The 13,782-nt window shown below is 29.2% G+C and overlaps 1 protein-coding gene across 1 annotated transcript; it reads left to right on the forward strand.

The window, feature by feature from the left end:
- Positions 1-11,409: 11,409 nt before the first annotated feature.
- LOC116774044 (glutathione S-transferase 1-like) lies at positions 11,410-13,554 on the forward strand. The gene is made up of 5 exons (XM_032666661.2): positions 11,410-11,695; positions 12,215-12,273; positions 12,432-12,573; positions 12,973-13,163; positions 13,248-13,554. Exons 1-5 carry the CDS (start codon positions 11,552-11,554, stop codon positions 13,360-13,362), a joined length of 651 nt encoding a protein of 216 aa, XP_032522552.1. The 5' UTR covers positions 11,410-11,551; the 3' UTR covers positions 13,363-13,554.
- The last annotated feature ends 228 nt before the right edge of the window (positions 13,555-13,782 follow it).

Here is a 13,782-nt window from a genome sequence, read left to right on the forward strand (position 1 = left end):
AGTTGTTGAAGTTTAGAAACAGGTATCAATTTACACTACAGTCAATATATACCTTTGTAGGTACTTATTTAGTACATCCAATCTACGTGATTGTACTTTAATGTTAAATCTGTAGTGTATCAACCATATCGTATATCAATTAAAATTTTGGACATAGAAAGCCTATTTTTTGTAATTCTATTCCTTTTTTTTTTCGTGTTTATTTTTCAAATTTATTTTTTATTTCTATTAATAACAGTTGTTTTGTTGCTAGCCACCTAGTTGACCTAGTTATATGTTTTTATAAATCTTGTAAACTGGGATACTAATAAAATTAATTATGAGTGAAAAAATTATGCCTTGCTTAGTAATTAACGTTTAATATTTTTTTTTTGTGTTAAATAATTGTGTAAATAAAAGTAAATGAAATTATATTCCGCTGGTGAACATTACCGTTTTAACATTTAAGAGAAGGTATTTTTAAAAAGTTCAATTGAAACTCTTGAATAAAGAACAATTTACACCAAGGCATTTAGTTCTTAACTTGTCTGAGTCTATTTAATCACTACTTTAGATATTTGAACTCTTAAAAACCATCTAAACGTCATTCGTATTTTCTTGGTAGCTGACAGAAAAACACAGGCTAGGAGCAGAGATAGTCGTTTGTTGAAACCAGCACTTGCTGTATTGATTTTTCTAACTATGTGGCTGTAATGTACAAAGAAGCATAAGTTAAGAGATTTAAACTATATTTTGGACATTATTTTACTTTTGTGTCTTAATTAATTTTTATAACTTACTTACTTTTACTAGTATACTTTGTTAATAATTAAAATAACGCTGATGTGACACGACCAAAATTATATTTAGCTTTAATTGCTCACCGAAATTATAAATTGGAAGTAATAGATATATATTCTTGGTTATTGACAAAACTTCAGAAATTATTGATACTATAATAGGCATTTAAATATGCAGGAAAGAAACGTTAAATGCAATAATCGAGGTCACCGAAAACCCATGAAGGACCCTGTAAGATACAAAAATAAAAATGTAAAAGTTACGTTATGTAGAAGTACAATTCCATAAAACATTCCATGTTATATCAACCATAGAAAGCACAGAAGAAACTAATATCCCTCAGGTAGTATTTTTTTTTAATATCAAAGGTGGTAAACAAGCAGACGGCCTACTTGATGGAATCATTGATGTATGCATTGCCAACCTTGATTGTAAAAGAGGGAGAGGAAGGGATGGGAAAAGGGAAAAGGCAGGGAAAGCGCAGCCTTTGAAGACTAATTCACGCCAATCTTCTATGAGAGGGTGCTACTTCCCCGGTTGAGATAATCCGTATTTCAGCTGTAATGATTTGACCACAGCTAGTCTCTACCACCTATAAACTTTGTTATCTAGGGCAAAAGTCGCAATGAAGATTACAGTGATGTCATTGATTTAATATTGCATTAAAACCAGGTGCTGGTACTTAAAAAGTCAAAATATCTTAAAATAAATATATGTACATAATTTCATGAATAAAGAGAAGTATAAAACTTCCCTATATAAAAAAATTAAAGAAAACAGAACTCTAACATTATCCAAGTATTCAGGTTACATACAAAGTAATCAACAAAAGCAAACAAGTTTGAAACAGTTTTCCCAAAGGTTTCAATTTACAGTTTATTGAAAAATATATACGAAGAAATTTAACGTTATAAATAAAACAAAAGACAACACAGTAATAAATAATAAAACAGTACAAAAAACCAAACAAATCGTAAGGATTTTTTTTTGAGAAATAAGAAATTTATAGATGGAGTAATAAAATGTATACATTTGTCTATTCAGCACCATGTAAAGTAATATGGCAGTAACAATTTGTATGCAAATTACATCAGTTCAAACGAAACGAACCGTAAATTAATGACCGTCGCGTTTTCAGAATGTAAATATATCGGACACCGGAAACTTAATCGAGATTTATACATCAGTGGATATAAAACAGACTGAATATAACATGAACTGTTAAAATAAATTTTAATTATTGAATCGCAGACAATAAATTTTTGTATATTTATTATGTTGTTATAGCTACCGGCTGCTGGAAAATAGTGGTGTTAGAACAAAAAATATTTTAATGTCATACAAAAAATTTGGTTGCAAAAATACAAAAACTACAGTTTATAATCTTGCCCTTAAAAGAGCTAATTATTTATTACTTGAAATTCTGAGACTGTAGAAACTTCAGCACTTACTCCGAATAAGAAATGAAGTTGACAAATTCGACCATAAACTTATTTGTCGTTGACAAACCCGATTTGCTTCACAATATTTTTGACATTCGTCTAGAAACAGGTATTTTATACATGTGACGTATTTGGTTGGGTACCTTTGTTGTCTAACTCAAAGAATGAGCGAAAATAATTGACGTTATAGTGAAATGGAAAAGTATTTATTTTAACTTATTTAAAATGTATTTTTTTATTTAATGTTATTAATATATAAAGTAAAAAATCTTTACACGATTACGAATAATAACCTTAACACACAATATTACAGCTTCCCTTAACTATTCACAACGTTATTATTATAATATTTTACCCATATAATAACCAAAAGCTGAATCATAATACGTGTTCCTAAATAATGAAGTGGAATTTTTTAATTCGCGTCGTAAAGAGCAGAAAGGTTTTAGTTTTAGCAAATTTAATAAATGTTTTGGCTAGTTTTAATGACTTTATTTTTCAATTTGAGAACGATGCAAACTGCAGTTGCTACCTTCTTTTAAAATTTTTGTGTATTATGTTTCGAAAAGTTTGCACTATAGCTGTAAGGTTTAAGGTTTAATTGAAATCGTTCAGAATGTTTGGCTTAAAAAGGCAAGAAAACTCTTATATGTTTTATGTAGATGGTTTTATTTGAAATACTTTTTTTACACTGTCGCGTGTTGCTTAGGGGTATGTGCCATGAATAAAGTACTTGTATTTTAAATAAACAAAAGCATATATAAGTAAACATGCTAATGATATTTACTATCAAATTACTGATATCACTGTTACAGTAAGCAATATTATGATTGTTTCTATAATTCCTTACGTATTTAAGACGTAAGAAAAACCTAAATAAGCAGTTAAAGACTTACTGGTTGTATTAGTCTTAAAAATACACGTCTATCTTACCTATAGAATTGCAATTTCCTTCAAACGAAAGTTTATGCATACTTCGTACGTTGCATACTACATAAGAAGCTTAATGTAAAAATCCGTATTGAAGAATATGCTTTTAATTTGTAAAGGAATATTGGATATATAAAATAGACTTTTTTTATTATAGAGAACCTCTCAAAAGCGTAAAATAATATTTAATACTCGGATATTGAATTCCCTTTGAAGCACGCGTTATCCTCATTTTGAGGTTTTATTCGATTCCTTGGCTAATAATTTGGTTACCTGAGGGCGACGCCCTTTCAATAAAAAAAAATATTCACCTTTAATTGACGGAGTACCTAATAGTGAAACAAACATTAAATTGAATTAAAAATTTTCTCTTTATGAAGGTTTCTACAAAGTATAAGAGACGAGACGAAACCTCTTAGCATTCAATGGATTCACCGTGCGGGTGCCGGGTCCATTGCGTTGCAGGGAGTGGAGCTTCAACAGTGCCTGGGACTTGCGACCCAGGTGTAGGTTTAAGGGGCCCCTAACTAACGCGCGTTAAACGCTCACCTCCACTGTCCAGTTACTTCTTATAAAACTACGTACCTCTGAGTAAATTTTCTGTCACAATTGTTCAGCTGATTCAGAACCATAAAAACAGACAGACATAAATCTTAAAAATAGCATTATTTTATTTAGCCAACGTATATACTTTCATAAACGTTAATTGGAAATCTGATTATTAGAAATTACAAACAGGCACTTCTATTTTATTTATAAGTATTGACTTACGTCGACATCAACAAAATATTCCACAAATTTAGTACGAAAGATACCATAGCAATAATAAAAAAAGTATAGATTTATGTAAATTGATCTAAATAAATATTTCAATAGCATTCCATATTTTTGTTAGATAGTTCTTGTTTTGTATTAAAAAATGGCTACTGCTGAAGAAGAAGAAAAGTCACACCTTAAATTACGTTTGATTAGCTGAAAGAGTCCAACGGGCAGTAATAAGAATTACTTTTACTTTCCAAAAATAGGATCAACAATAATAAAACTGCTTGTTTATAATTGAGATAGCAGTACGGTAGACGTTATAGGTAATACTTATACTGTGAAGCAGACAAGGTGTTAACAGGATTTATCGTTATTTTAGTGCTGGCAATATCAACTGTAAAAACATTACAGATAGTGATTTTTCCTTTTTTTCATCCAGTTTAGAAAACAGCTAGCAGTGTATGCTACTTGAGTGTTCTCTTCATAATAATTTTTTCACGTTCCGTAAATCGTGAATTCGTAAATACACACACATTCAAACACATTTTTATTTCTTCATAGAAGTATTATCCTAATTGTTTTATAATATGTGAATGACTGTTCATGTACTTATTTAAATAGGCTTGAAAAAAAATATTATAAATTGCTTTCAATACCCACAATTATTAGAACTTGAATGTCTTAAGTCGAATGTCCTTCGACTGGGGTCTATTATTATTTCACAATATGTAATATTCTACATCCATTTCTAAATATTCATAGTACTTAATACGACATTTTATAATTTTTTTTTAATAAAATTGATGAAATATTAGAAATTAGCTTAAAATTACATTCCTCCGTGACATCTTAGTTATATATTCTTACATTAATTCGTTCCTGTCTATTTAAATTACATTTATTATTAAGATTTTACATTCCAATTTATTATAAATATAACGATTTTTTATTAAAGCTTTAAATGATTTAGAAACTACTTATAAGAAACTATACTCAAAGCTGAAATCCTCCTAGGTCGAATTTTTTAACATGATCTCTCCCTTATCTCTTGTCTTATTTTTTTTATTTTTCTAAGTCATTCTTTCTGGAACGGCTTCCAAATGTGATTTTGGATTAAGTTCTCCATTATTTTTAAATCTTAGTTTAAATTACTCTGGAAGTACACACCCTCTCTCATGTCAGTTAACAATTCAAACGGTGACTGTTCAGTAGCTTTTTGAAGCAGTGTCCTTTATAGCTAATTGAAGTGTTCCAAACAACCTTGCCCTTAGCGTTTTTTTGAATATGTTTGATTATTGTTCAACCATTCTTTATAATTCTCATAACCTTTCAACTTGGCCATTATTTCTGCTGATACCTCCTGCTTGCATGTAATTCAATCACAATGTCCTTTATAATGTGAGACAAATTCACTGTCTTCATCAGCAATAATCCGTGTGAAGAGGTTCTAGGACCATTTCTATTCGGTATATTTGGAATACCTTTCATATAGTTTCTTTTTGTTAATGTGTGAATTTGTGACCGGATTCTTATGAGTTGCAGATTCTTATGAATCTTCTTATAAATTCTTGATTATATTATTGCATCTGTTAACAATCTTAAGTGAATCTTAAATTTTAAATAATTGGAATTCTGAATCTTTTCTCCGTTTTTGTGATAAACTCTAAAATAGTTGTTCACTAAGTATACCTACCCCCTATTGATAAACATGGAAGTAGATTTTATTATAATGAGATATCTTTACTACATTGACATCAGTCCCAGTCCAGTTCAATCTGAAAATGTTGAAAAGATCTTACAATTGATAAGTTTTCAAGCTCGTAGTTTTTTAAGTTGGAATTTAATACGATGATCTTTCTCTTTTTCTTTATTAAGAAGGGTGGTCATAATAGCCCTATTGCACTTGAATCTGTATGCAGTTATGTTTGTAGTTCTTAAAAAAAATTGTTGTAATGGTGCTGCAGTGAGATGGTTGATAATATTATAATATACCGTTTTGTGTTAGTTATGTTGTCCACTACGACTTTAAATTTGTTAGATAGTGTGACGGTATCATTGCTGTAGAGAAAACAGATGCTGAACGATGAAACAATTAGCTAGACCCTTTATGTGCCTTAGTTGCCCATCATTTGCTCGTGGACTAGATCGTAAAAAACTTTAAGCTCATCCGCAATGGCAACTCTACTCTAGACCGTCTACTCTTTTGTCGACTATGATATATATAAAAAAAAATTAATTGGCCTAGGCCTTACTTTTCCGTCACTTAAAATGAATCCAAGTTACTCATTGAAAATCCTTAGCCCTGTTTTAAGAATAAACACGTTGTTTATCTAGATCAGAGCTTCCATTCCCCTTATGTCTCTGAAAGCCTTTCTGATGGATCTTTGATGCACAAGTGGAGCATTCGTCCCAAACACCATTTTCAAATATTCACAGTGTGTACCCAGAATATTGGATAATCTTATTTTATTAGATTCTGCAAAAGTTTATATTTGTTAAAAGCCTGCTGCCTTATCTAGATAAATGAGGTATTCTAGGCCTGCTAACTGAATCAGTTGTTCAAAATTAGGTAATTGACACTTACTATGTTAGTATATAATTCTTTATAGTTAACACATAGCACCTTATTCTGTAATCCACTTATTCTCTATTATAATTAAGCTAGTATTTGTTGTGCTACATTCACGTAAAAAATTTTTTTCAAGTAAGTCTCTAACAGTATGGACACGACTAACTATTTAATCCGGAATGTAACAAATATGTAATAAATTCCAAGAGATGCCGCGGACATAAACTGAGTTACACATTACTTTAAATCCGTGAAGGGAATAAAACTAGGATGCTATAGCAGAATGTTTTAGAGATCTGTTTGAAGTGGCGCGACAATTCACAAGCTCATACCAGTGAGAACAGTTGTGTTGTACTGGACAATGCAACTGAAGACGATCAGCTTGTGTACGCCATGATAAAAACGTGAAGTGCAGATGTACTTCAGTTTAAAAATAATTTGTTTTAATGAACCGAAATTTTAATGATACATTACTCAAATGAATAATTGACATAATACAGAGTAAAAACGGTCATCAAGAGTGATGAAGATCCCATATTCACTTTTTTGCCATGCAATAGAGAGTATAAGGTAGACGATAATTGTCGTGGTTAATGTCGCCAATATTTCTTTGTCACCATGTTGCAGGAAGATAATACGGTAAGTGTCGGGTCCCATTAAAAAAATTATCTTTTGGTTTCGATTTGACTGTAGCTGTCAGCCATAAGGGCTTTGAGAGCGTCACCAGGAGGGGCGGGTGGCCCGATGGAACCTATCCGTTAAATTTGGAGCTGAAGGGCCCGGCGTTATATGCCATTCTCAAGGCAAATTCTCTAAGCATCCGGACTTCGGCTTAAGACTTCGTTGAAAGGAAGGGTGGTATCGGCAGAACGGCGGAATGGCGTTTATGCAGCGTGTAACGTGTGTGCAAGGTATTATATAGTAAAAGAAATCTTAGGGGGGAGAGTTAGTGGGAAACGATGATGTCGGGTGCCCGTTCCATTAGTGTCCGCAACGCACTCTTTTTGTCAAACTTGACAGACGCCGTCATATATAAAAATCATTACTTTTTAGTCAAAATTAAAATGCTTACAATAAAAAAAATGTATTTCAGTTTTCTTTTATTCAAATTTTAATTCTAAGACTTTGTATACTAATATTTTACTCTTAAACTTAAAAGAACCTTATCTTAATGTTATACTTACTTAAACACTACTACTGGTATTTTTTTTTTCATTTATCTTATTAAATTTAATTATTATGTTTTTATTTCAGATAAAAATAACATTTCAAACTGATATTGCGTTCCTGTCAACAAGCCTCATGTCACTGTGTACTCATTGCCTGCCTGAATTTAACTGAAAAAACAACAGGAGACATTGATCAGAGATTGCATTTTTATATTTTATTAGTTTTCGGTTTGGCGTCAGAATATACTATTCCTATTTGAACATATGAAGCTCAGTGAATATTTTAGATTGTTTAATGAAATTTCTCAGATATTTTTTGTTATTTATTTCTGGATCTATAACTAAATAAAAAGCGCTATTTTCAAAATATACAATTTTTCCTTCTTTTCTGTATAAACTCTTTAAATAGTTTTAAAGACGATCAAAATAAAACCCCCTTCGGTTTTTATATTATTTTAAATTTTATTTTTAATAAAACATTTTTACTAATTTATCATAAAAATAAAAACATTGGAAATAATAACTATTCAGGCATATTTTATACAAGTAACTAACTATCTGTATATTTTTTCCGTGTTTTGGTGTTCTTTACAAGAATAAAAAAAGCAAAAAAGTAAGAGATTTCAAAAACAGACGATAAAATATTTTGTTAGTATGAGGGGCCTCGCAATACAATGTATGTATATCACAAAAAAATCCGTTAGAAAAAGGTTTCGTAAGAAGACCTATAATAATAAATCTAAATAACAAAAAAACATTAGTTTTATTAAGGAGAATAAAAACCTTTACACGAACATATCCGTTTCAACACCAATGCATAGTTTGTCATGACAAACTGAGTAAAGTAATTAGTGTAAATGTGTAAATTAGTACTTAACATATAAATTTGTAATATAATTGTCAATTGGCAAATCGTCCAGAATGTATATCATAAGTAACGTATTAATGTTATATATATCAAAACATACAAAACCGAATACGAAACGTTACTAGGTTAATTACGTAACCGCGACCATATAAATTGAACAGTCTAGGTGAATGTACTAGTGAGCGCAGCCTAGAATTGAGGATAGAAAAACTTGAACATTCTTATCTAAATCCTGTACTTAATTTAATTTATATTCAACATTTGCACAATGATTGTATTTATAATCTCAAAGATAATATGTAAATAAAAATAATTATTCTTACTGATACTTACTACCTCCATGGTGTTGTGTATAGAAAACATCTTTATTCCCAAAAAAATCAAGTTTATGTCATCCGCTTAAAAGACAATGCTCTGCAAATGCTTTGTACCATATGTTATAAGATATAGCCGGTTATGTGTTCACAAAATATTCGTTAATTTATATCACTCTATACTGGCCAACGAAATATCCCGAAGGAACAGGTGAAAAAGACCAAAACTTGTATCTAAAATCTAGACTTCCCTGGAGCCATTTCATGAGTGAGATAAAGCGAATCTGGGTCGGTTTATTTACAAGAAGAAGCAAGGTTACTCGTTTTTTTTTAACCTAGAACATTTTCTAACAATCTGAAGTTTTGTCATCAATGGTCGCCTTCGATTCATATAAGGCTTTAAACCTTTAAACATATCTTTATGAGATCATACTTATAATTTTATTGAAAAAACTGGAGTAAAAAATATTGACCTCAAAATCATTTTAAACAGATGAAATTTTTTTTAAACAATAATAACGGTATCTTAAAGCTCATTAAAAGTCTCTTTAAAAGTGACCGTAACCTGAAATGCAATTTATTGTGAATCCAATTGATTAAGTAAAAATTGTCTTTATATGGAACATTACTCTATAAAGGAATTAATTTATTTTATTAATATGGAAACCTCACAAAATTTTATCATTGATCGCTTCTATGAGAACAATGGAGAAATTATCGCAATTGATAAAACCAATTAAAGGAAAGCTCTAAAACTCACCGAATATATATATATATATATATTATACTTAAAATGTTGTTCAGTTTCAAATTGAGGAATCAATTAAGGAACCTTTTGTATTATTAAATAATTAAACAATAATCATTTAAACCAAAGGTTCAGGGTCAGTTTCATAGGAAATGATCGTCTGAGTAACTTAATATACATATGTGATAAATCTACGCTTAATATACAAGTTTTTAAAAATTTACTTTGTAAAACATTTTTTTTATTAAAGCAAACCGCAACCTTATTTAACTTATAAAGTTTGTTGGATTCATTGTTTGGTTGAGTGAGCTTATCTCAGGAAATATTCGTTCGACTTTTTTTTGTTGAATAGTCTATTTACCGACAGTCTATAGGCTATTACGTCAGACTACGACCTATACAGTGAAAAATGTGACAGAAAACGGGAAAAATATTTGTTTTGAAAGCTTCTGAAAGTTTATTAATTAGTTCAAAACAAATATATTTGTCATAACATGCAACTATTTTTCATGATTATGATAAAATAGAAATACAACGAAAGATATTATATATGAATGAAATTTTAATTTTTATAAAAATTATATCACTTAACAATCTTTAGTGACCATTCCTACACATATTTATAACATGAAAGGGAAAATTATAATTTTAAACATAATTTTTTTAACAATGTTTTCATAAATGTCTGCACTATAGAGTTAGTCAAAAGCAGTAGAATGTAACACTCGATTTTACGACTTATTTTTAAGAACTACACGTTTTATCGATATAACTCTATCCATCTAATAATTAAGAATGTAAAAATGTTCTGTTTGACTTTTTACAACATACTTATATTAAAAAGAAACCATTCGCTGTATGATTTTAAAAGTAGCCTGTTATTTAAAAATGATTAAAATTTTGAATAACTAAGATAACAAATGTACATATATACACCTTCATCCACGACATTATTACATACATATATGAGTAAAACATTCCATTTAATTCTAGAAAATACAAAGAAAATTGATCAAATTATTTAATTAAAATGTGGTGCTTCATTTAAGCTAATCTATATTTCAAACCTTTCAAGCGATGGAAGGACACTAAATCACATAGAATTATCAGTCAGACACAATTTCCGTTTTGTTTTCGACTTCTGTATATAAAATATACTATTTTATTACAGGTGAGTATATAATACATATAATTTTCAGTGAATCATATTGATCCTTGTTTTATAACCTGATCGATTTTACTTGAATATTTGATATAAATCACAGCAGTTATATAAATGTTTTAATAAGGTATAAATAATATATTTTAAAAATACTCAATACAAAGAAAAATCTATATAATTATCATAAAGATATATGTAAAACAATTTACTTAAACTATTACAGAATTGTTGATAAGTGCGATAAATAAATTACCTTTGCAGTCTAATGTTAACTGTCCTTGGAATAGTCTATTATTATTTCATAAAAAAGTGTTGTAGTCCAGTTGAAATAACTGATATATGCATTGATGATAATGTATGCAAGGCGATGTAGGAAAACATGGATACAGACTGCAATACATTTTTATTCACATAAAATAAAATTAAAAATAAATTATGCCCTACTAAATGCTGTTCACATACGGTTTATTTTGTTTTGAAAATTTATGTTTATGATGTATAAAATTACTTAATCAAAATTTAAACAAAACTTTCGATTTTAGTGAAAAAAAGGAAACGGTAACATTACACTATTCGAGCATTATAACCATTGAACATTTGTAATCAAATTTCTATTAATGCGATGTCCATCATAATGTTTGTGTTGTGACTTTATAAAAGGCCCTCGGAATAGGTTTATGTGACACTTCACTGAAAGCACTCGATCGAAATAGACGACAGCCAGTATTTTCGATTTAAAGTATACATTCAGTTAAGAATACCATATATTATAGACATTTAATCATCTTCTATATTTTCTTAAGCAAAATGGTACTAACTTTATACGGAATGGATGCCAGTTCACCTGTCCGAGCAGTCAAAATGGTCATTAATAAACTTAACATACCGGATATCGAATACATTCAAATAAATCTTCTAAAAGGGGAACATACTTACGATAGCTTTTTGGAGGTAAATATAATTGGTAAAAATTTTACTTCACCAAAAAATCATTACCTTTTTCTTTTCCTTTTTCGATCTGCATAACATAATTCATGTTACGTTGTATAATATTTTTTATTACCTGGTTTGATGCACAAAACAAAGAATCGATGGAATATTAATGAAATAAAAATAATATTTTAAATACGTACATATTTGTATATATATTATATATATATATATGCATTGTTCTTTCAATAATAATATTTTTTTTCTTAATCTATCATGACTCATTATGACATTTAAAAGTTTTAAGTAATTTACAGAAAATTATGAAGTTCTCTTATATCCGTGTCAGTTGAAATAGTTTCAATACTTATTCAACGTTTTTAAGGTACGACAACTTAGTATCGATAACTGAAGTGACATCCGCTACTGTTAACAAATGTCGCGTTTTGTTATATTTTATTTTAAATGAAATTTATCATAATAAAAATATAAATTTTATTTCAAAATTGGAAAAGTTTAACTCTGTTCTATCCATTTTAGATGAATCCACAGCATTCTATACCAACTATCAAAGATGGTGACTTCATTATTTGGGACAGGTAATGTTTAAGGAGTAATATAAAATATCTATATTTTTTATTTTACTTATGTAATGATTTAAATATCTGACGGCACTTACGCTGTTTTCAACATTAAGTATAAGATATTGATAGAGCGATGTTTGTTTCTTAATAAGAAGAGTAGAATGGTTTTTTAGTCACGCTATTACGGCGTACTTAGTATCTACGTATGGTGATGACGACAGTCTGAACCCGACTGAACCAAAACAAAGAGCAGTCATTGATCAAAGATTGCATTTTGACAGTGGTGTATTATTTCCGGCTCTACGCCAAAATGTTGTAAGTGTTCCCGATTTTTTTTTAGCCTCTATCAATAATTTTACAAACGAATATTTAATTTGGTTAATATTTTTTTGCTTTCAAACATTAAATATTACATTTTATTTTATTTTATTTATTCCCAAAATTTCTAAGCAACATGTGTACAACTTTGCATAAAAATTTTTTTGGTATCCAAAAGTTATATGGATGGAATATTTACACGTTTTTATTTAAATGTTGTTTTTTTTAAAGGTTTGGCCTAATATAAAAAAAATAAAAAATAAAAAAATAGCTCATTTTTTTTTAATTCATTAAATACTATGATGTCTCTTCCATAGTTCATACTCATATGACTATAACCAAATTTGAAAAGTGAAACCCGTTTGTGTTAAAAAATACTATTTGCTCTTATTGTAGGTGCCCATACTGTTTGGTGGGCAAAATTCTTTTGATCAAAAATCTCTCGATCAACTGTCTTCATCCTACGAACTGGCTGATAAATTCCTTACTCATACCTGGCTGGCTGGTGATAATCTAACTTTAGCTGACATATGCTGCTATGCGACTATAAGTTCCATGAACGTTTTGCTGCCAGTTGACGTTGAAATGTAAGTTTTTTTTATTAATTTAAAAAGTTTCAATATTAATATTTTTTATAAATGAGAAATCGGTAATAGTACCAAAATTTTTAGGTATCCAAATTTGGCTGACTGGTTGCAACGTTGTTCGGAACAAGATTTTGCAGTTAACGCGAATGAAAAGGGCTTGGCCATTTTCAGAGATATTATATATTCAAAACTTGCTTAGTCAACATATTTCTGCAAGAAAGTATCGATAAAGATATAGAAATCACTGCTTAAAGTCAATAATATTACACACACAATAAAATAATAGAATGTTTTATAGAGATACACAATGCCCTCTTTAATTATTATTTAGGCACTTGGTTTTAATAGAATTGTGTACTGAAGTACTGAATAAAATGCAACAAATATCAAATCGGTGTTTTAATATTTATGAAAAGAAAAATTTAGATTAAAAAATATTCTTGATAAAATCCTTTTTAATTTGAATTCAAAACCAAACTCTTTAAAATGTAAAACAATGCAGAAATCGCAGCAATTGTACTTAAATAAAAGTAACAGTACATATTTACCGAGTAAATTATTTTGCTTTCCACCTAAAGGTTTTCGTTTTTTTAGAATTAAACAGGTATACCCTATGTTC

This window comes from Danaus plexippus, chromosome 20 (assembly GCF_018135715.1).
Source record: "Danaus plexippus chromosome 20, MEX_DaPlex, whole genome shotgun sequence".
Classification (NCBI taxonomy): Eukaryota; Metazoa; Arthropoda; class Insecta; order Lepidoptera; family Nymphalidae; genus Danaus; species Danaus plexippus.